The sequence below is a fragment of the Letharia lupina genome (assembly GCF_014066315.1).
Source record: "Letharia lupina isolate WasteWater1 chromosome Unknown contig_16, whole genome shotgun sequence".
Classification (NCBI taxonomy): domain Eukaryota; kingdom Fungi; phylum Ascomycota; class Lecanoromycetes; order Lecanorales; family Parmeliaceae; genus Letharia; species Letharia lupina.
In genome coordinates this window covers 1164529-1185911 of record NW_023502985.1, presented here as the reverse complement: position 1 = coordinate 1185911, position 21383 = coordinate 1164529, and the positions used below count along the sequence as shown (strand labels likewise).

Below are 21383 nucleotides of genomic sequence, written 5' to 3'. Positions count from 1 at the left end.
TGGTCCTACCTTACTTAAGTTCTGGCTCTTTAGCCCAAGCGTGCTCGATCCGGCGTTATCTCCGGTTGTTATTGCCGCATCCGATGATAACCGCCGTCCTTGCATGGAGTCGAGTGTCGACATGGCGGGGAAGCTGCAGGCCACTACACGAATATCTCAGTAACTACAGTATGTACCAAAATGATCCCAGCTGTCAGCTACTTTCCTGGTATATGCTTCGTATCCCTTGGGGGATTTTTATAGAGACCTCCTTGCTTTGACCTCGTGGCCTCCGTGAACGAGCACACGAGTCAGTCAAAATGTAAAGCTTCCTGCTCTACCCCGTGTGTCGGCTGCGTACGTCGAAAAATTGAATTCCGCTTTACTGATGAGACGTCCAGGTACACCGCCAGTGATGCCTTCTTCGAGGCACTTTGGGAATTGGGCGTGACCCACTGCTTCGTCAATCTCGGCTCCGATCATCCCTCCATCATCGAAGCCATTACCAAGGGCCAGATCGAAAAGAAGGGCCAGTTCCCTCGCATCATAACATGCCCCAACGAAATGGTCGCCCTCTCCATGGCCGATGGCTACGCCCGTGTCACCGGCAAGCCCCAGTGCGTAATAGTACATGTTGACGTTGGGACCCAAGGTCTGGGAGCTGCAGTGCACAACGCTTCCTGCGGCCGAGCACCCGTGCTCATCTTTGCTGGGCTCTCTCCCTACACGTGTGACGGAGAGCTGAGAGGGAGCCGTACGGAGTACATCCATTGGATCCAAGATGTGCCAGATCAAAAGCAAATCCTGGGGCAGTATTGCCGGTACACTGGAGAGGTCAAAAGAGGGGTCAATGTCAAGCAGATGGTTGGAAGAGCACTGCAGTTCGCAACGACAGCGCCAATGGGACCTGTCTATCTTCTTGGGTCGAGGGAGGCAATGGAGGAAGAGATCCCGGAATACAGCGTGAAGCCAGAGCACTGGGGTCCAGTAGGACCAGGGGCACTACCGGAGGGCGCGGTGGAGACTATCGCTAAGACTTTGGCCGAGGCGAAAGAAGCGTTGCTCATAACAGGATACTCCGGGAGGAATCACGCTGCCGTAGGGGAGCTGGTGAAGTTGACGGAAGCAATAAAAGGCTTGAGAGTTCTAGACACGGGAGGCTCGGATATGTGCTTCCCTTCGGATCATAGAGCCAGCGTTGGATTGAAATACGGAGTCGATGATAGCGTAAAGACGGCAGATGTCATCCTGATCGTTGATTGCGACGTCCCATACATACCAACTTTGTGCAAGCCGAAGGAGTCCACCAGGATATTCCACCTAGATGCAGATCCTCTGAAGCAACAGATGCCAGTCTTTTATTATCCAGCGGAGGCAAGGTACAAGACGGATGCCTACACGGCCATTAAACAACTCAATGAGTACATTAGCAGCAACGAGACGCTGTCGAAAAAAACCGAGAGCTATTCGGACCGATGGGAAAAGCTGAAAGAGATACACTCCAAACGCTTGAGAAGCATCCAAGAGCTAGCTCAACCAAGCGACGACGGCAATTACAACGTCTCCTACCTCACAGCTGCCGTCCGGAAGGCGGTACCCGAAGACACCGTCTTCGCCATCGAAGCTGTAACATCCACGGTTTTCGTTGCGGATCAAGTCCAGCCCCGTATCCCAGGCACATGGATCAACTGTGGCGGTGGTGGTCTAGGCTGGTCGGGAGGTGGAGCGCTTGGAATCAAGCTTGCTGTGGGTGGTAAGAGATTTGTATGCCATATCGTCGGCGACGGGACATTCCTCTTCAGTGTGCCAGGGAGTGTGTATTGGATCAGTCAGCGGTACAAGCTGCCCGTTCTAACCATCGTACTCAACAATCAAGGTAAGTCTTCCAGTCGATTCTTACCGCCTTCCCGGGACTCGAACCATCAAGCCTGTAGATACTTGACTAACGTCTCGCAGGCTGGCACGCCCCCAAACGCTCGCTCCTCCTCGTCCACCCCGACGGCCTAGGCTCAAAAGCCACCAATGAAGAACTCAACATCTCATTCGCGCCGTCACCCGACTATGCAGGCATAGCCAAGGCGGCCGCTGGCGGCAACTTGTGGGCCGGACAGGCCAGTACTGTCAAGGAGCTTGACGAATTGCTGCCGAAGGCGATCGAGGCGGTGAAAGGCGGTGTAGGTGCTGTGCTGGACGCGCATTTGGATGGGCCGCATCCTGGTCCCGGAAAGCATGCTCTTGTCGGGTAGATAGATTCCCAGGGTCGATGGGGGAGAGATACGGGGCCAACGGTGTCGGATTGGACGGACGCAGAGGATCTGGGACCGTGTGCTCTTTTTTGGTGTGGTGAACAAGCACGTTACGATTGTAAGCTTAGGCATCGCTAAGAGTTCAAATACGCGTAGCATAATGTATGATAATGAACGAAACTTGTTTGTAGGGGATGACAGAATGGAAGAGGGAGAAAAGCTAGGTCTGACATAATGCCTGGAGAAAGAACATAGCTGTGACATAAATGTGAATAGATAGGAAATTTATTCTCTATAGAAGTTTGCGTGCTTTTATCGTTGTGCCGCAGTAGCTTTCTCATCCTCGGTCACGCACTACATCATTTCCCATTCCTCTGCTCCGGGACGAGTGGCTCGACGTTCCAGATCATATCCGCATACTCCTGGATACACCTGTCACTGCTGAAGAAACCCATCCTACTGACGCTGGTGATGCATTTTTCGAGCCAAGCTTCCTGGTCCTTGTACGCCTCATCCACAAGCGCATGCGTCTTGATGTAGCTGTTGAAGTCGTCAGAAACGAGATAGTAGTCGCCTTGATCGATGATGGAATTGCACAGGGCGCTGAAGCGATTCGCATCGCCGAATCTGCCACCCTTGATGGCATCAAAGACTTTGGCGAGGTCGGGGTCAAGTTTGAAGTTGCCATAGGTGTGGGCGTGGCGGAGGTCTTCAACGTCTTCGGCGAGGTTACCGAAGAGAAAGATGTTGGACTCGCCGACTTCGCGAGTGATCTCAATGTTGGCTCCGTCACAAGTACCGATGATCAACCCGCCGTTTAAGACAAACTTCATGTTGCTGGTCCCGCTGGCTTCCGTACCTGCAGTGGAGATATGCTCGCTGATGTCCGAGGCAGGGGTGATAATTTCGGCCTTGCTAACATTGTAGTCTTCAATGTAGATGACCTTCAAAAGGTCACCGACGTCCTTGTCATTGTTAACGACTTCGCCAACGCTGCAGACAAGGTGGATGACAGTCTTAGCCATCCAGTAGCCGGGAGCGGCCTTGCCTCCGAAGATCGACACACGAGGTGCAAGTTTCTTACGCTCTTCCGCGCTCATTGCCTTGATCGTCAGGTATCGGTGAATGACACCGAGGATGTTCAGCTGTTGCCGCTTGTACTCGTGTATGCGCTTGACTTGGATATCGAAGAGTGCTTTGGGGTTGACGCGAACGCCTGTCGTATTCATGATGTGCTGCGCCAAGCGGACTTTGTTGGCATATTTGATCTCCTGCCATTCCTTTTTAAAGTCCTTATCGTCAAGGAAGTGTTCGAGTTCGTTCAGCTTGGTTAAGTCGGTAAGGAATTCGTAGCCGCCAAGCTTTGACGCGATCAATTCTGAGAGCCTGGGATTGGCTTGGTGGAGCCATCTTCGGGGGGTAATGCCATTGGTCACGTTGGTGAATTTGTCGGGTCCATAAATCTTGACAAAGTCTTTGAAGATTGTGGTCTTGATCAGGTCCGAATGAAGCTCAGCTACACCATTGACCTTGTGGCTGCCAATGGTCGCGAGATAAGCCATTTGCACCATCTGTGGCTGAGATTCTTCGATGATCGAAACACGCCTGAGCATATCGCGATCCTTGGGGAATTGTTTCTCCACCATGTGAAGGAATTGCGAATTGACCTCGTAAATGATTTGCAGATGTCTCGGGAGCAGGTTCTGCATCACAGGGACAGACCATTTCTCTAGAGCCTCAGGCATTACAGTGTGGTTAGCGTAGCTGAAGGTTTTTTGGACGATGTCCCAGGCTTCGGTCCAGTCAAGACCCTCTAAGTCTACCAAGATACGCTGCAACTCGACGATAGCGAGTGTAGGATGAGTGTCGTTTAGTTGGATAGCCACCATGTCTGGAAAGGCCGACCACGCTTTCTTTGACTTCTTAAAACGACGGACGATGTCGTAGAGCGAAGCGGCGCACCAGAAGTATTGCTGCTTCAGACGTAGCTCCTTACCTCGCTCCAAATTGTCATTGGGGTACAGTACAGCAGAAATAGTCTCTGCACGTTGCTGATCTCCTACGGAGGCTTCGTAGTCGCCGGAGTTGAACTTTTGGAAGTCAAACTCGCCCTTGGAAGCTTTGGAAGACCACAAGCGGAGGTTGTTCGTGGTTGGAGTTGAATATCCCGGAATTGGGACGTCGAACGCAACTGCATCGACAATTTCGCCGCCCTCCCAGACTGCAATATTCTTGCCGTCTTCATCCCTGCATGCTCATCAGTATACTATTGTGCATTTGGCCAGGCTACCATACTGGTGTCTAGAGACATGACCGTAGAATTGGATGTCCACGGTAATGTCGTGCCTCGGAAATTCCCAAGGGTTGAAGTCCAGCCAATAATCTGGCACCTCTACCTGATATCCGTCGACGATCTCTTGCTTAAAGATGCCATATCTGTAACGCAGACCATAACCCCAGGCAGGGTAGTTCAGAGTGGCCATGCTGTCAAGGAAACATGCAGCCAGGCGGCCGAGGCCGCCGTTGCCAAGAGCAGCGTCATGTTCTTGGGATATGACATCCTCGATTCGGAAGCCCAGGTCTTTGAGACCAGCTACATACAAATTAATGCTGTCTTCGCAAGACTTGGCGGAGACATCTGTACCTCGTGCTACGTCTTTCAAGCCAACATTAAGCATGGCATTATCCAAAGCTCTACCCATCAAGAACTCCAAGGAAAGATCTGCACACGTGTCAGTCGAGCATTTTGTTGCTCTAAAGCGCAGTCATTACAGTAGACTCGTTTCTGGTCTGCAAACGTCTGCCGCTGCTGGGTCCTGTTCCATTCAATGACGAGTCTGTCCCGGAAAGCGAGAGATGCGCCGGAGTAGGCAGCGCTGGTATAGACCGTCAGCAAGCATGTATTAAAGCGTGAGTAGGATGTTGATGGAACTTACAGTTCGTCGCAATTGAACAGCGAACGGGCAAGAGTGGTCTCAACGTGCCTGACAGTCTCATTCTGTGGAAGGTCAACCTTTGTCCCTCCAACCGATAATTGGCAGCCAATGCAACCCACCTCAAACTCTTCCTTTGTAGTAAAGCCTTGGGCAGACTTTGATGGTGTTTAGTAATGGTTGAGAGGTTCAATTGGTGCCAGACATACATGTTTTTTCCATCTGCAGAGACGAGGGTCAGCACTGGAAGCGCGGGATTCGTTTTTGCTGCTGGAGACTTACGCTTCTCTTTGAGGTTCAGGTATGCTCGCTTCGACACTTTTGATCTCTGCAGCACCGAAGCCAGTGGCAGTGCGTTTGTGCTTGGGGCGAGAGATACCCTCAGGCCCGACGGGACCCTGGAGGTCGGAGATGGGGGCGGATGTGGACGGCCTTCTCTCGCGGGTTTGGGTAGCCATGGTTGCTGTGAAGAAGGAAATGGAGATGGTGGTGGATGTAGTTGTAGGTAGGTAGGTAGGTAGGTAGGACAATGAAAATGGTTTGCAGTGAAAGGATTGAAATTGTTGAGTGAACCAAGGGTGTCTACAGTCTAGTTCCTAAACCAAAATTGATCGTTTGCGGCCAAAAACAAAAAAGGTGAAAAAGGAACGGTAAGATTGTCTGCAGGGATTGCCCCACCAACGCTAAGCAATCGATAAGCGTGGGGCTCCAGCGTGGGGCGGGCAAAGGGGCAGCAGCAGCAGCAGCAGCAGCAGCCTTCCAGCAGCCTCCAGATGCTAGCAAAAGCGACAGTTGGAAGGGTATACCTTCCATACTTTAAGAAGTTGGAATTTCATATATGCACAACAAGTGAGTGAATACGCCATTTGTACTGACAGTCTGCCTGCCTTTTGAGTAGAGTGAGCGCTCAAAGTCATCCAGCTAACAATATATCTTTCCACATACTGTCCATCACTTCTTTTGGGCTCACAGAGAATGGCGGCCATTGTTGGTCTGGTCAAAGGCCATTTTCCATGCCCCGTAGAGCCTGGTAGCCATGATTCACTCGTGAGGCTCCCTGCATGCTGAGCCCTGTGGCATGCCTGCATAGACCTCGGGTTCCCTTTGCGGCTTCATGCATGGTCGTCTCTTGCCGTACTAAAAGTCCATAATGTGGTCCTACTTGCTGCTCCAAGATGCCCATTCGCAATCTATATGTCCCATTGCTGGCCATCTTTGCTGTCCAAGATTGCCATCCGAATGTCATCTTCGCCGCCATTGCCCGTGAGCACTGCTTCTGATGAGCGGTCTATATGGAGAGACACCGATCAGTATAAATTTCGCAAACATATTATAGACCTCCAGCAAGCCTGCAATAACATCCCCGAGGATCCGAAGCTGCATGTGCCCGAAGATTGGCATGGCCGACGACCTCCAAGCAATGACGATGGCCGTGTTCTGCCGTTCGAAGTCGAGGAACGACTTAGTAATGATTTTGCTTTCCTGGTGGCTAATCAGAAAGATGCCGGGACAGTCTCTGCCGTTGCCTTAGAAGAAATTGTCGAGCCTCCAGGCTTGATTGCTCGGCTTGCCGCTAACGGAGGCGTACAAGAAGGCGTGGTTAATGCATTGCAGGCAATATTCAGTATACTTGAGAAGTGTGGCAAAAGACGTGCGTGGCACCATTCCAAAAACGCGCTCATCGGCGGTCTGCTTAATTGTCCTCAGAGCTGCATCGCACAGTGTGCCGAGACTTAATATTCGATGAAGTTGTCGCATTGAATCGGAATCGTATAAACGGTCGGCTTCAGTCTAAACACTGGATCATGCCTGGATACCTTGGAGCCGCTCAGCTCGAGCAGCTACATCAAAGTCTTCAAGCATTTGCGCAACGTGCAGTCCCAATTGCTCGTGCTGTTGGCGCTGCAAGTTTGCAGCGCAATATTGACGATCTGTGCTTGAAATATCAGAGTGTTGACAGCAGCATCAAGGACACGGACGAGGAGCTCCAATCGATCAAAGCAGCGGTGAAGCAAAGTCACGGGTTCTGTAGCACTCCAGATGGAATGAGAATTGAAGAAACGATCGCCAGTTATGGGCTCGACCCAGGGATAGCTCTCCAAAACAAACACATTCGCCAGGTTGATAAGATTGGGCGGTACTGGGGCCTATGTGATGACATGGCTTCGATTTCAAGAAGGTATTCAAATTTGTTCAAATCGATTCGACTTGAGATAGTTCCACGGTATCGACCGTTCACGCCGTCAGTAGTGTTTCCGAACAAAGCTGTCCCGTGCCACGTTCATGCCGAGATTCAGCTTGTGACCTTTTATGGTCTACACCCCGAAATTGTTAAGATAAAGCCTCGCGTCTTGGGTGTAAGCAAAGCCGCTTGCTACCTTTGTGACCTCTTCATCTTCCATCAGAAGCATTTCTTCATCAGCAAAACGCATGGTAGGTTGTACCACCAGTGGAACGTACCAGATTTAAAAGAATTCAGCCAAAGCCAGCTCCTGGAATATCGCCATGCCCTGGCAATGATCAACGATCAACTTCAAACCTCCCTCGCTACCAAGAGAAGGAATCAATGGAGACGGGCCTATCCGCTGGAAAGCTGGCAAGCCTTGCGAAGCGGGTTTCCGACCTCTCCTCTGCCCTCAAGTGTAGGGACCCTGATATCTAGACTAAACTCCCCCATTGCTAGCGCTGTCACCTCAAGCACTATAACGCCTCGAGCCAGACCTATTGATCCATCTCCGTGTCCAGGATATGAAGCGGACAATTCCAGTACTCACAACGCTCTCGGTTCGCTTTACTCAAATGCTCCGTCTCCAAGGCTACCGGCCTCTAGCCACTTGTCGTCGGTCCGGAAGCCCGACCTAGAGGGTAGTTGCCACGCTGCCATGCCCACTCAACAAAGAGAGAACCTGTCCCTCTCCGCGAGCAGCATCGCGTCTTCGGAGCTCCCTGTTCAAAGGAACTTCACCGCGGTATCCCCGATTCGGTCGAGAATTGGTAATATGTCCTTGACCTTCGAGACTGAAGGTGCTGTTCAGGGAAGTGTAGCCATTGCGCGAATCTTAGACCGCAAAACTCCGATGCCTGCGAATTCTATCGACGTAGATGCACTAAAACCCGGTGAAGTTAAGGAGTTCGCCAGAGAGGCCGATGGCGAAAACGTGGTGTTGAATCTGAACCACAGTCAAGATCAGTCAACTCAAATTACCTTGCGGTGGCTGTAAATCCCAAGGTCAGATGTCAGTCCGACCACCTGAGAAGACAATCGATTGCACACGGCTCGTTTCAAGATAAAATGCTATCTACAAGAATTAAAGATATAGCCAGTGCTCGCCGTGCGTCATATTCAAAGTGGCATAATAGCTGCTCCGCAGGACTGATCCTTATTATCCAATGCGTGCATCAACCCAGACACCAACCCAATGCTAGCACCCACCCACAGAAGGACCAAACGCCATGCTCCAGGCTCAGTGGCTCTTTCCCTAGCGCGACAAATCTGATTATCGCCGGCGCTAATCTGATCGCAAGGCCCGCATAAAAGGGCAGATAATCAAAGCGTTTCCATCGCATTCTCACAAGCGAAATGAAGCGCAAACAATTCAAATCCAACTTTTGCCCAGACGTCGTGTGGATGAGTGATCCAGAAGGGTGTTCCAGTCCTTTGAAACTCCATCAAAGTCGTCTATTGCTGGTGCTAAGAGCATTTACTCGGACCGCATACTTTGGCCCACTCCCCCACTCCCCAACTCCCCAAGCTGCCATTGGAGAGGAACAGGATGTCCGTATTGCACCCAAAGCCTGCCATAGAGGACACTCCTGCATAGAAAAGGCTTGATGCCGGCAAGTTGGCGACTCAGGTTGGCTGACATAGGCATGTCATCCAATCCCACTAGCCCTGGTTCCAAAAGCTCGAGATAGATCGTTTTAGGAATAAATATCAATAAAGCCTAACGAGGCAGGCATAAGTGGGCTGGTATATACAAATGGAAAGCAAATAGGTATAGTCTTTCTTGCACCGGCATGGTGCTTGTGGGATGGTGTCGCTAGGCGTGTTGGGAGGATGATGGCTCACAGTATGCCTGAATCTGCCAATGCATTGTGGAGGATTGTATCTTTGACAGCGGCGAAGACCAGGCGGATATTTGAGGTGTCAGTGGCTTGTGTAAGACTATAGAGGGGAGAATGTCAGCAATCTCAATCCAACTCCGATCAAGTAAGATCCGTTGCTTTGCGTTCATAGCCTCCGACTTAGCAAGCAAAAGGCGAAAGTGGACTCCATGCATGTATCCCCACCTGCAAGCATCCGCCCAGCAGGAAAAAACGGGTCGTCACTCACTGCGGATATAAGTTCAAATGCGCCCTATTGACCTGATTAAATCGCCACAGCAGATACTTCGCGGCCCGATTGACGTCGTTGCCACCGCTGTAATCGGGAAAATAACTCCCCAATGGGCTTCTTTCCAGCTTCCCCTTGAACAAATCGACCTTGTTCAAGAACAGGATTATGGATGTGCGCATGAACCAGCGGCTGTTAACTACGCTGTCGAAAAGCACCAGGGATTCCATCATGCGGTTTTGATTTGATTCTTCAAGGAGCACTTGGTCGTACTCGGAAAGCGCGACGCAAAAGATGATGGAGGTAACATTTTCGAAGCAGTGGATCCACTTTTTACGTTCCGAGCGTTGGCCGCCAACATCAAACATGCTGTATTCCCAATGCATTAGCCAAAGATGCCCGTTCCGAAAAGCCGAAAAAGGGGGGAAGAGAGAGGTGGTCATGCGTACTGTATACTCAACTGTCCCATGGTGAAGCGCGTCTCGTATATACCCGTTGTCTTCGTTCGGGCTCGTAGGACATCAGCCTCGATGGGGATGTAGTTAGGTTCGGCAATTCGGATGACTTCATCAAAGAAACTGCGAGTGCGTGAGCTCTAGGTACATCATCCCAGTAAGATTTTCAATAGAGAACGTACTAAGGCGCTGAGTCCATCAAATAGAATTCGCTCTGGTGCTCCATGATATCCGCGATACTTGGATCCTTCCATATACTCACAACGCACTCACCCACGTGTGGGTCGAGCGGAGTATGGGGATCTGGGTCCACCACGTATTCAAGTAGGTAATCGGCATTGTCATTGTTTTGGGGATCCCTAGGTTCGATCTCGAATTGCCGCATAGCCCCTATAAGAGCTTTGGCGCAGTCAAGCACGTTTTTGTAGATTGTAAGACGATAGAGGGCGAGTTCATCTTTGGTGTAACCATTCTGGTGGATAATCTTCATTTGCTTTACTATTGTGGATTTACCGCTTTCTCCGGAACCTGCGGGCAATCGTAAGCCAATCTGTCAGGAGGACGAAATGAACCAAGCGTACCAAGCAGTAATATCTTGCATTCTTTCCGTAATCGTCTTGAGTCCTCCTCTAGCTTGGCGTCTATTGCCCGGCTTCGCTTTCTCTTTTCCTCTTCATCGCCATTTTGCATGCTCTGACATGCCCCCATGATGCAGCAAGTGCTTCCCCAAGTCTAGTCAAAGCGAGTATATCCGGATTGATGGCCGTGATTGGTTGAATGAGGGGTACCGTTCCTGCGGTGGATTGAAGGAGAATGTTGCGGACACCAATCAATAGACCGCAATTGATTGCGCAATATTCAATTGCGTCAAGCAGTCGAATCAGTGTATCTGACTCCAGATGCTAGCTTCGTAGAAACCGGACACAGTGCAGACCCTCCAACGCCTACCAAGGGCGATCACGTAGAAGACGACAACGCTTGGGTCAATCGATATTGGTAGGACGACTTCGGAATTTGCTTCAGGGAAGATGACGAGAGAATTGATTATGCTGGCCTTGCTCCAGCCTCGCTCCAGCTGAGAGCAGCTCGGTCGTTGGGCCGTAGTAGCTAGTGGGTAGTGGGAAATCAGTATGAGCATGCAGCTTTGACGGGTGTCTGGCTCGCCCTATCGTGAATGCGCTGCAGCATTCGGAGAAAAGGTGTGGCGGCAGAGTGGTAGCGAACCAAGAGGATGAAGTTGGAAGTTAAAGCAAAGGCAAGCTCTATTTGATGGCGTAGATCGACAATACCCGGAAGCTGGTTGGTGGCTGACGCCGAGATCAGGTTGAGGGTGCGTGAGCTCTTGAGGTCCTGTCATCAATGAAACGTTGGGGAGCTTGAGTATCATCAATTGCGACGAATGTACGGAGGTACACTCATGAACAATATCAGCCGCCGTAGGGATGAAGGGTGATGAATAAGGTAAGTAGGTAGGATTGTGGAGTCAGGTCTTGGCGCCTCGACCGAATCTTGCTTAGCGTTCGACTTCTGCGGGCACCTCGTGGCGTGGGAAATGCATTGTCCAGCGCACGGGCTACAGCATGGGCGGGGGGAAGAGAGAGGGAGAGAGAGAGATTACAAGGCAAGCTGCAGCTGCACAACAGCCTATATTTGAACGTTATCTACTGTATCCTATATCAGATATGCGATCATCCGATCAAGGCCGATCTTCTGGCTTGAAAGAGTCTGATAAATAAAGAAGTCGAACAACATGGAATAGCCACGGCGAGTCAATGGGCATTTTTCTACTTTCTACATCTCCTCTGATTGGCGGGTATAAGCTGTGCAATCGGCGGCACTGTTCTTTCCATATTGTGATCTGTGGTTGCGACGTGCATTTCTCTGACAGCAACACGCATGAACGCCTACTGCATCAGGAACCGCTGCAGTTTGACGTTGACTACAGTTCGCCTACTCTCTCCACACGATATTGCCTTCCGATTCAACATCGATGCCGCTCCTCGCTTCTCGTCTAGACAGACATTGACTGTCCACGGGGGATACTGCACATTCCGGAGGGTAATATGGAATCTACATGGATCGTAATTAGAATGAATTTTTACCGCTGTGCTGTTCCATGCCCTTGGCCTCGGGACTTCTTCGCTCCGCTTTCTTTTGCGCTTCGATTCTTTTCTTGGCCTCGATCTGTGGCATCAACCCGGAAACATATGCTATTCATGATTGCAATTTTTGGGAAGAGCATTAAATAACAGAAAACCTCATGGCTGATACTGCTCTGGTCAACCATTTAGGAACTTATGTCATCTCGACTGCGAATTTTTCTGGCACCTCACCTGTGATTGATAGCCAGGAAAGGTATTTGATTGCTGTTTGAAAACTTACAGGCCTACCCTCCCCAACTTGAGAGACGGTGCTCAAGGTGGAGATGTTGGAGAGACTGAGGGACTTGATTGGAAAAAGACCAATCAAGGGGATAGTAGACTCGCTGTTGACAATGGAATATATTATGAAGGCATACGAGAGGCAAGGAAGCCCGAGGGCCAGAGGGAAAACCGTCATCGAGGTGCAAAAAGAATAGCTTCGGTAGAAAGAGTAACAACGAATCGATGAGCTTGTGACCATAGAGGTATGCCAAAAGACTGTGAACAGACGAAAGAATCGAGGAATGGTCTGCGTATTGAGCACCAAATATGAAGTGCTAGTAGCCAGTTTATGCCACCGATGTCCAGCACAAGGTTCAATTTTGACAGAGTGTCGTGAATGGCAAATCCGAGCATGCAAGGCCTTCAAGAAGAAGCAGTGCAGTGGCAGTGGTGTGATTAGCTCTGCATTTAGTGCTAAGTAGTAGGGTGGCAACTGTAGATGTATTCGACAAATGTGAAAGTGAATAGATCTCTGTTCATTGCGCTAAGAGCGGTATGACGTGGTGACTTCCGATGCAAGACTGCATGTCGCTCCCAATGATGGATGTTTTGAAACAGCATAAGTTTCATGTGTGCCTACTGTACCTTATATCAGCACTGCATGATCATGGAGATTATTACTGTAATTTTAGCATCTGTTCATCTGTTTATCGTGAATGTAATTTATTTTTGAATGACATCGGGAGATCAACAGGAGAAAGGAGCGTAGAGACTAGAGACTAGAAGAGTAAAGTAAGGTACGAGGGTACGGTACGGTACAGTAATTCCGGTCTTTTCGATCACGCCCTAAGCTCGGTACGCTAAAGTAGGCAGACCGGGCGATCGACCGCGGCTACAACAATCAAGTTGTTGTTTTGCCTGTGCACCACATCCCCCCTCCTCTACCCTTGACCTCTCCCTCTCGAGCGACTTCGCCCCCATCAAATCATCATGGCGGAGTTTGTACGTGCCCAAATCTTCGGCACGACCTTCGAGATTACCAGCAGGTATCGCAGCCCCGCTTCCGCACAACTCGCTGGGATCGTGTAATGTTGACGCCGGAACAGGTACACGGACCTACAACCGGTGGGAATGGGAGCATTTGGGCTTGTCTGGTATTCTGCATTCTGGTCAAGTGCGACGCTTCTATCTCTAATGCCTGGTCTCCCATAGCTCCGCAAAGGATCAACTCACTAGTCAGGCTGTGGCTGTCAAGAAAATAATGAAACCTTTCAGCACTCCTGTCCTGTCTAAGCGCACATACCGAGAATTGAAGCTCTTAAAGCACCTGCGTCATGAAAACGTGAGAGAAGGGTAGATTTACAATGGCTGTCCAAGATTGACTCTTTCCAGGTCATCAGCTTAAGCGATATCTTCATATCACCACTCGAGGACATGTGAGTCGCTTCGTGGAAAAGCGCCATCTTTATCCTATGAAGCTTATCATATTAATAGCTACTTTGTCACCGAGCTCCTAGGGACCGACCTACATCGCCTGTTGACCTCAAGACCTCTCGAGAAACAATTCATCCAATACTTCTTGTACCAGATCTTGGTACGTCCGCTCGAGGGTTGGCAGGGCCTATTGCTCAAGAGGCTGACAGCATTTAGCGAGGATTGAAATACGTGCACTCTGCAGGAGTTGTCCACCGCGATCTGAAGCCCAGCAACATCCTTGTGAACGAGAATTGTGACTTGAAGATCTGTGACTTTGGTCTCGCCCGTATTCAAGACCCGCAAATGACGGGCTATGTGTCGACAAGATACTATCGTGCCCCAGAGATCATGCTCACATGGCAAAAATACGACGTGGAGGTGGATATATGGAGCGCAGGATGCATATTCGCGGAGATGCTTGAAGGAAAGCCCCTGTTCCCTGGCAAAGATCACGTCAATCAGTTCTCCATTATTACGGAGCTTTTGGGTACACCACCAGACGATGTCATTCAGACCATTGGCAGCGAAAATGTATGAACAGCTCTTTACGGAAAGCGCCCTACATTGCTGACAGTTGGACACAGACCCTCCGCTTTGTGCAGTCACTACCAAAGCGGGAACGACAACCCTTGTCGAACAAGTTTAAGAACGCAGACCCACTGGGTAAGGTATCCGATCTATCGAAACTACATTTGCTGACCAGGGATAGCCATCGATCTACTCGAGAAGATGCTGGTCTTCGATCCTCGACTACGAGTACGGGCTGGGGACGCTCTAGCACATGAGTACCTCGCTCCTTACCATGATCCAAGCGATGAGCCGGTAGCGGAAGAGAAATTCGATTGGTCATTCAATGATGCTGATCTGCCAGTTGACCAATGGAAGGTTATGATGTTCGCAAGACCCCCGTGTCCGGTACTGGAAGGGTGTAGCTAACGTTGGTTCGACAGGTACCAAGAAATCCTTGATTTTCACCAAATCGAGCAGCCTGACGGGCAGGAGGACCAAAATGGATACCAGTAGCGATGTGTGATTCTAGCACGGTTACCATGTCTCCTTTGCTGTTGCCCTGGATTGAGGAGTTTGGGCTCTACGTGCACTCGGCTGTCTGATGTTAGACTGATGACTGTGGTCGTGACCCTGAACCAAGCAAAGAACACACTATGGATCCTTCTCCCTTCCTGCATACCAGGGTTCTAAACTTATATACCATTCTCCAGCGAATGATGAGGAAACAAATCACATGACAGAATTGATCCAATCAAGCCAGATAGTAGATTCCGTACTACCTAGGTACTACCTACAACAATGTACATGCTAAGGCTGAGCCTTGGCGCTCGAACACCTAACTTGACCACAACTCTCGCCGGTCATCACAGCAACTATTCTAGAGAAGCAGTGGCGACGAGTCTGCCTCCGGGCAACGTGTAGACTCCCAATGCTATACAATGGCGCCCATCATCAGCTTTGCGCCCATCGTTTGCATCGTAGGGTTCCACCACGCGAGGCAAGCCCTAGCCGTGGAGAGAGTCACACCAAAGACTGACAGCTGCTAGAGGACCTGAGATCGAGAGCTGGTTCGGCGTTGGAGATGGCGCAGACCCCGCAGCGGAGAATGACTGGTCATTCCTCCCCTTCATGGCCCTCTCGGACGGCGCCCACGCGTACGGCGCGCACCCAAATGGCTCCCGAACAAATGCTGAGCATGAACTAGATCCACCCAAGATTTCTCCTACTTCACCCTCCGTCGAAGAGCTACGGGTACCAGCCCTCCCACCTCCGTTTTTGGCATATCGTGCACCCGGCAAATGGACGCCAATGAACTTCTGAACAAACCCCCCGATGTCACGAGGAGTACAGTGCAAAAGGCGATTGTGGTTGTTGCGGATAGTCCACAACTCTTTGGGCAGTTGAGAGAGAAGCTTTCTATGGTCACGGGTGCGTGGTTCGCACAGAAGTAAGCACAAGCAATAAAAACTCTGAGCAAGACGGCATATGGCTGATTGGGGGCCTAGGGACTTTACAGATGTGGACATCCTGAAGGTCGGTGAGTGGAATACATCATTCTGGTGGGACTCGGGCTGAAGGTAGGCCAGAGATTTCAAGAGAGCCTGGCGAAGAATTTGCAGGATACGGAGGATGATCAATATCTTGGTGGGCAAGGCGCCGTCCCAACGATTGGGGCTTCTAGCTTACAGACCTAGGTCTATCATTGAGGGAGCTCATACACGAATACAAGCACCAAACACTGGTGCTCTTCAAATGCTGCTTGCTGCAACCGAAGGTGACCAGGCCATGAAGAGAGATGTTCGAATGTCTACTGAAATCGGTAGATGCTTTTCTTCGGTTCCCGCTGTGAGCGACTATGCATGTTGCAATTTGCTTTGGTTTCTTTGATACCCGGTCTTTTGCGGAGATTGCAAGATGCTGCAGATCCAGAGTTCGACAGCTACGAAAAGAACTTGGTCATGCCAACGTCTTTGAAAACAAGTGACCGGAATTCTTGTAGGTCTTTACTCTGAAAGATCAAGCAATCCGGACTTACAGAATGGTAGTGCTGTCTTATATGGGCCTCCCGCTGCAGCTGTAGGTAATGCTCCATGTTTCTGCATAACCGATTCTTGAGACTTGAAGCTAATTACCGTTTGCCGCTATCAATAGCTTCGGCAAAGGTAAGTCCCGTTTCCCTTGCGAATGTGAGGTTTTCCTGACCTCGCGAAGGTGCTCTCTTCGGACCATATACACCATTGCAGCAGCTGGACGTCTTGGCCGATTACGGCACGAAGTCATACATCGTAGGATCCACCAACTCTCTTCTCTTGCAGCAGAAAGATCGCTACAGTGACATACTCGTCAATGTAAGGAGCACCCACTCTAGCATATTAGCTACCTCAAGCTAAGTGCATGCAAAGCTTGACGAAACGACCATCAATATCACTTCATCCTCCCTCAGGACTGCCCTAGTTCTATCTGCGGCAGATAGGCGTTGGATAGACTTTCTGAGCACCACCGTCCACGAGACCTGGGACGAAAACAACCCCTCCCGACCCAAAACAATGGGCTACATGGGCTCCGAAGAATTCATCCGCCTCCAGTTCGAAGAGTATCTCCTGGCCTTTCTCTCTTCCGTAAAGTACCACCTCTATCTCTCGCATTCACCGCCCCTTCCCACAATCGAAGGTGACCCAACGGTCGACTTCAACCCAGACTTCATCCACAACTGGTGCCAGACCTCCAACTTTGCACTCTTTGACTCTCACACCGACTCCGACCTCTTCGACATCGTCGAGCCTCGCCATCCCACAGCAGGAAATCTCAGCTTCGAGGACATACAACGCCGTCTCGCGCTGCAAATCCAGACATTGCATCTCGATGACAGATTAGCAACGAGCAAGGAAGCACTGAACAAGCACTTAGCAACCGGCCACAAAAAGGTCTCCACGGCCTTCTCAAACCTCTGGGCGGACATCGAAGCAATGCGAGAAGCCCAGCGCAAACGTGCCGAAATCGCTAGCTTCGGAAGCATCAGAGCCAGCTCCAACACTGGCGAGCCATCCTCGGAGAATGCTCCTTCAGCACAGCGCTTCGCAGCTCGCGCTCCCGATCTCACAGCCGCGCAAGCCTCCGTGCAGGCGGCAGGGCAGAAAGCAGGCGCGTACATCTCCTCCTGGGGTGCGTGGGCGAGTGAAAGGAGGAAAGGATGGGCGAAGGGGAGTCCGAATGCGAGTAGTGAGAATGTAGCTGCTGGAGTGACGAGTCCAACGAAGCTGGCCAAATGGAACAGCGGGATTGGAGGGAAGAGGATTCGGGAGGAGAAGGGTGGTGATGGGATTGGGAGGTTGGATGCCTGATGCGTTATGAATACCATTTCTTCGTAGTGATTAATAGGATTGAGCGTGACGATTTGGGATCCAAAGGTGCAAGCAAGTGCACTGCAAGTTTGAATAGACGATAGAGGGGAGTATTGAAATAGAGAGGATTTGATCCGAAGACAGCTCCCGTAGGATAGACGGTGCAAACTTAGCATGCTTGTCTGGCAACGGAGCTCTGACGAGTGGGTTTTACATGGTCTGGATAGTAGAAATGGTGAAAAGAAAGCAATTCTGAAGAGGTATTTATCTATCCGATGCGGCATGATATCGTGAGATCGGGACTACACCAGCTGCTAATACCAAGTGGTAGATGTACCCGGTGCAATAGCCATGCATTTCTGACCGAGGTAGCCCTCCTGTACTGCGCCTGGTATCCCTTTCTCGCATGTAACAAGTCTTCGATGATGCACATCCCCACATCTTTTCTCTTTTTCGCCGCAGCCAATTATGCATCAATCTTACCGCCATGCATTGGAACGACCAAGCGCCGGATACTCATTTTCGTCACCTCTTACCACGATCAAGCTAGGTAGCCGAGTTCTTCGTTTTCCAACCGCTCCAAGTACTCCTTTTCAATGAGCTGATCGATCGACTTTTTGATGTCTTGGACCTTGGGCGTGAAGCGGGATTTGATTTGGGATATGGTCTCTTGGACGAGCACGACATGCTTCATGTGCTTACGGGACTTCATGATACGCACAATCGCAGACTAGCTTAACGTTAGAGACAGAGAGCAAGATGGAGGACAGGGTGGTAGTACATACCTGCATAAGTAATTTCCTATCCTCCTCAATAGTCTTGTGTGTCTCCTCAACTTCCTGCTTCGCGTCCGATTTGACGACGATATTGAGGTTGACCTTGACTTTCTTGTGCTTAAAGTTGTAATTCAAGGTGTATGACGTGCCGGGCTCCGCCTTTGCATTCTCAGGAGAAGGAATCAAGACTTTTGCCTTAACGAAAACACTGAGGGAAGGATCCAGCCACTCTGCTGACAACGCCGTACCTTTCTGGGCGTCTTCATACGTTACCGTATCGGAGTCGTTGAAAAGCAGTAAGATAGCCATCTGGTATGTAGACACGCAGAAAGTGAACGGAATCTTAGTGTTCTTGACGTAGTTGGCCTTCATCTCACCCTTGCAGAGTTGCCATAGCCAGGTGAGCTTTCGCCCGCTATGCTTGTCAAAGTAGAAATTCTGAAATCGAGTGTAGGTGTCAACGATCTCTTGTGGAGGAATGAAATTGGTCTGGGGAGGTGAAAGGGGCCAAAACCCTGTGCCAAGAACCTGATAAGACGGGTCGACAGCTTTCTTCAATCCATCGTCGTCCAGTAATCTCGATTGATACTCCTTGAAAGCGCTATTGAGGTCGGTTGAGATCTGGATATCCTGGAACATGCGTTGGAGCTTGTTGGTGTACTCGTAACCACAGGCTTCTTTCAGCTTGCCGATCATGCTCGTCTCCGCATCTTCTGATGCGGAGCTTGAATGAACCAATCGCTTCGCTAGCATTCGGGAGTAGAATTTCTGAAATACATCTTTGTCCTCGATGTACTTGAAGACGGTCATGATCTGGATGAGAGATGCCTCAAGATCAGCTTCTTCGGCACTCTTGGCGCTCTTCTTCAACAACGCATCCGTGTACTTGGCCAACAGCTCTGGCGAACGCGATGACCCAGTTTTGCAGACCTTATTACGGTTCACAAACTCTTTGCATGCGTTATCGAGCGATCGAACAAACTCAGATTCGCCAGTAAATGCATCATCAACAAGCTTCTGGTATTGTGTATGCACCTCCAATAGTGCATCGACGTAGGTCTTTGGCTCCATGTTGTCCCCTTCCGTAGCAACTTTCTCGACTGCAGCAAGGCCTGACTTCCTCACATGAGCTTCAAATTTTGTCCGTAGTGGTTCTAAGCCATCGATGATGCGTGCCAGTAATCGATACATCCTCGCCAGGTCGTCTTGCCTATCAGTGTCGAGAAGCACTTGAAACTCGTCTCTCAGCAGAGGCGAATGACCAGTGACCAGGACGCCCAGACAAGCTTTCATGAGCGGGTTCATGATGTCCTGATGAAGGTACAATCCAACTCGATTCTTCTCCTCTTCCAAGCGAGTCTCGGCCTTCTTCATGTAATCAATGACCGAATTCTCAGCGACGAATTGGTTCGACTCATTCTCGTAGTACTTTGTTGTAGCATCTATGAAGGGTTTCTCGAAGTGGAATCGGTAGACATCAAGGGTCGACTTCGTGCTATCCGTTTCATCCAAGCCCAGAGAGACAAACGAATCCACAATGCTCTTGATCTGGCTCTGCTCAATGGTCTCGCCATTTCGCTGCTTCTCTACCATCTTTAACACCGCAGCCATGACGTTCTTATTAACCTTTTCGAATAGGACCTCCCGCCATTGCACGAGGTGCAATGTGTACACGTCGAAAACATCCTTCTTCCCCTCATCGATCTCTCTCTTAACCCAATGTCGATTCAGATAGCGGAAGAGATGGTTCGTGTATTTTGCGGCCGTTGTGTATCGGTCCCATTCCCGAATGTAGTAAGTCAGTAACGCTTCGTCGATGTGACCTTTAGACTTCTCGTGCAGGTCCTCAAGATGACCTTTCAAATAGTCCTTGAGATTCTTGTAGAGGTCCTCTCCAAGTAGGTGAGCTGTAATGATAGGTCAATGAATGTTGCGATCAACCACCAGCAGACCGAAAGATTACTCACCTCCACGGTGGGCGTTACCCCCGATGATCCCTCCCCCTGACGCTACTGCTTTCTGTGATGTACAAAAATTGTGAACAGCCCTAGATCCCTGTCAGTAAGGAGCGAACGCAGACAGCTCTGATACGACCTACGTGTAGATGCCCATGTACTACAGCCTTAGATTAGCGAAGCCTTTCAGTAAAACGTTGGTAGCCACTTACTGTTGCCATGTCCACACCATCTTTCAGATTCGTCATGATCTTCTCCACTCCGACCTGCAAGAAGTTCCATGTTGCCGCTAGGTCGTCCTTATTGGGAGCTGGAGGCATGGTGATCGGCATCTTGGCAGAACCTACGAAGGTTGTTCGAGGCAGGGGATGCTGCGTAAGAGGTGTGATAGAAGAAGGAAGGTGATGCGGACGCAAGGTGTAGCAGGAGGAGCGAGGGTGGATGGTTAAACTCGGAGGGACGTGTGGTGGTCAAAATAGTTGGGCAACAAGAGTGATGTCGAAGTCGAATGTGTCAAGGTAGGTGTATATCCGGAGGGGCGTGGATATTTGAACTTGAAAGAACCTGTGCTGCTTGAAATAAGTGGCCAACAGGAGTCACCAGAGTGATGTGGCAACCGAATGTGTTCAGGTTGGTGGTGAGTGATGTGATTGTTGCGAACACGCGAACAGAAGACGTGCTGGAGGGCTCTTTGTTAAAGATCCAGAGGGCTCACAACACTTTCTCATACCGGCCAGGCTTCTATGTATAGCTTCAGCCGTAACTGAATAAAATCAGCTTGTGATGTAAGAAGTGCAGTCATACCGTGCTAAGAGGCCAAAGTCTTCGGCCTTATGACGCGAGAGAGGCAAGCGCATCTCAGGCGGCAATTTACAGGTGCTTGGCGCTGTCAAAACTGAAATTGTTGTTCGGGTTTCAGACCTACCTCCAATAACACTGTTACGCTTTGCTCTTTGTTACTTATGATCAAGCTACAAAGGAAAGGAAAATGTTGACAGCTTACAGCATCCACGATT

At 50.2% G+C, this 21383-nt stretch overlaps 6 protein-coding genes across 6 annotated transcripts; 3 read left to right on the top strand and 3 right to left on the bottom strand.

Annotated features, from left to right (window-relative positions):
• Positions 1-180: 180 nt before the first annotated feature.
• On the top strand, positions 181-2225 carry HO133_003106 (uncharacterized protein; the record flags this gene model as incomplete). Its single annotated transcript, XM_037294030.1, has 4 exons — positions 181-208; positions 283-301; positions 381-1855; positions 1936-2225. 4 exons carry the CDS (start codon positions 181-183, stop codon positions 2223-2225), a joined length of 1812 nt encoding a protein of 603 aa, XP_037150108.1.
• A 359-nt stretch (positions 2226-2584) lies between these two features.
• HO133_003105 (uncharacterized protein) lies at positions 2585-5616 on the bottom strand (the record flags this gene model as incomplete). The annotated part of the gene is made up of 8 exons (XM_037294029.1): positions 2585-4472; positions 4521-4818; positions 4870-4947; positions 4998-5101; positions 5162-5223; positions 5281-5316; positions 5368-5380; positions 5441-5616. 8 exons carry the CDS (start codon positions 5614-5616, stop codon positions 2585-2587), a joined length of 2655 nt encoding a protein of 884 aa, XP_037150107.1.
• A 781-nt stretch (positions 5617-6397) lies between these two features.
• Positions 6398-8379, top strand: HO133_003104 (uncharacterized protein; the record flags this gene model as incomplete). The annotated part of the gene is made up of 4 exons (XM_037294028.1): positions 6398-6809; positions 6866-7515; positions 7581-7591; positions 7638-8379. The coding sequence occupies 4 exons, from the start codon at positions 6398-6400 to the stop codon at positions 8377-8379; spliced, it is 1815 nt and encodes a 604-aa protein (XP_037150106.1).
• An 844-nt stretch (positions 8380-9223) lies between these two features.
• On the bottom strand, positions 9224-10654 carry HO133_003103 (uncharacterized protein; the record flags this gene model as incomplete). Its single annotated transcript, XM_037294027.1, has 5 exons — positions 9224-9323; positions 9492-9860; positions 9941-10069; positions 10129-10474; positions 10528-10654. 5 exons carry the CDS (start codon positions 10652-10654, stop codon positions 9224-9226), a joined length of 1071 nt encoding a protein of 356 aa, XP_037150105.1.
• Positions 10655-13299: 2645 nt separating this feature from the next.
• On the top strand, positions 13300-17636 carry HO133_003102 (uncharacterized protein; the record flags this gene model as incomplete). Its single annotated transcript, XM_037294026.1, has 18 exons — positions 13300-13355; positions 13416-13463; positions 13522-13651; positions 13702-13745; positions 13804-13903; positions 13960-14316; positions 14370-14448; positions 14495-14678; positions 15342-15449; positions 15500-15742; positions 15801-15828; positions 15882-15939; positions 15990-16069; positions 16119-16290; positions 16341-16371; positions 16447-16457; positions 16507-16643; positions 16698-17636. 18 exons carry the CDS (start codon positions 13300-13302, stop codon positions 17634-17636), a joined length of 2805 nt encoding a protein of 934 aa, XP_037150104.1.
• A 541-nt stretch (positions 17637-18177) lies between these two features.
• On the bottom strand, positions 18178-20699 carry HO133_003101 (uncharacterized protein; the record flags this gene model as incomplete). Its single annotated transcript, XM_037294025.1, has 5 exons — positions 18178-18366; positions 18422-20319; positions 20380-20459; positions 20511-20527; positions 20580-20699. 5 exons carry the CDS (start codon positions 20697-20699, stop codon positions 18178-18180), a joined length of 2304 nt encoding a protein of 767 aa, XP_037150103.1.
• Between the last annotated feature and the right edge of the window lie 684 nt (positions 20700-21383).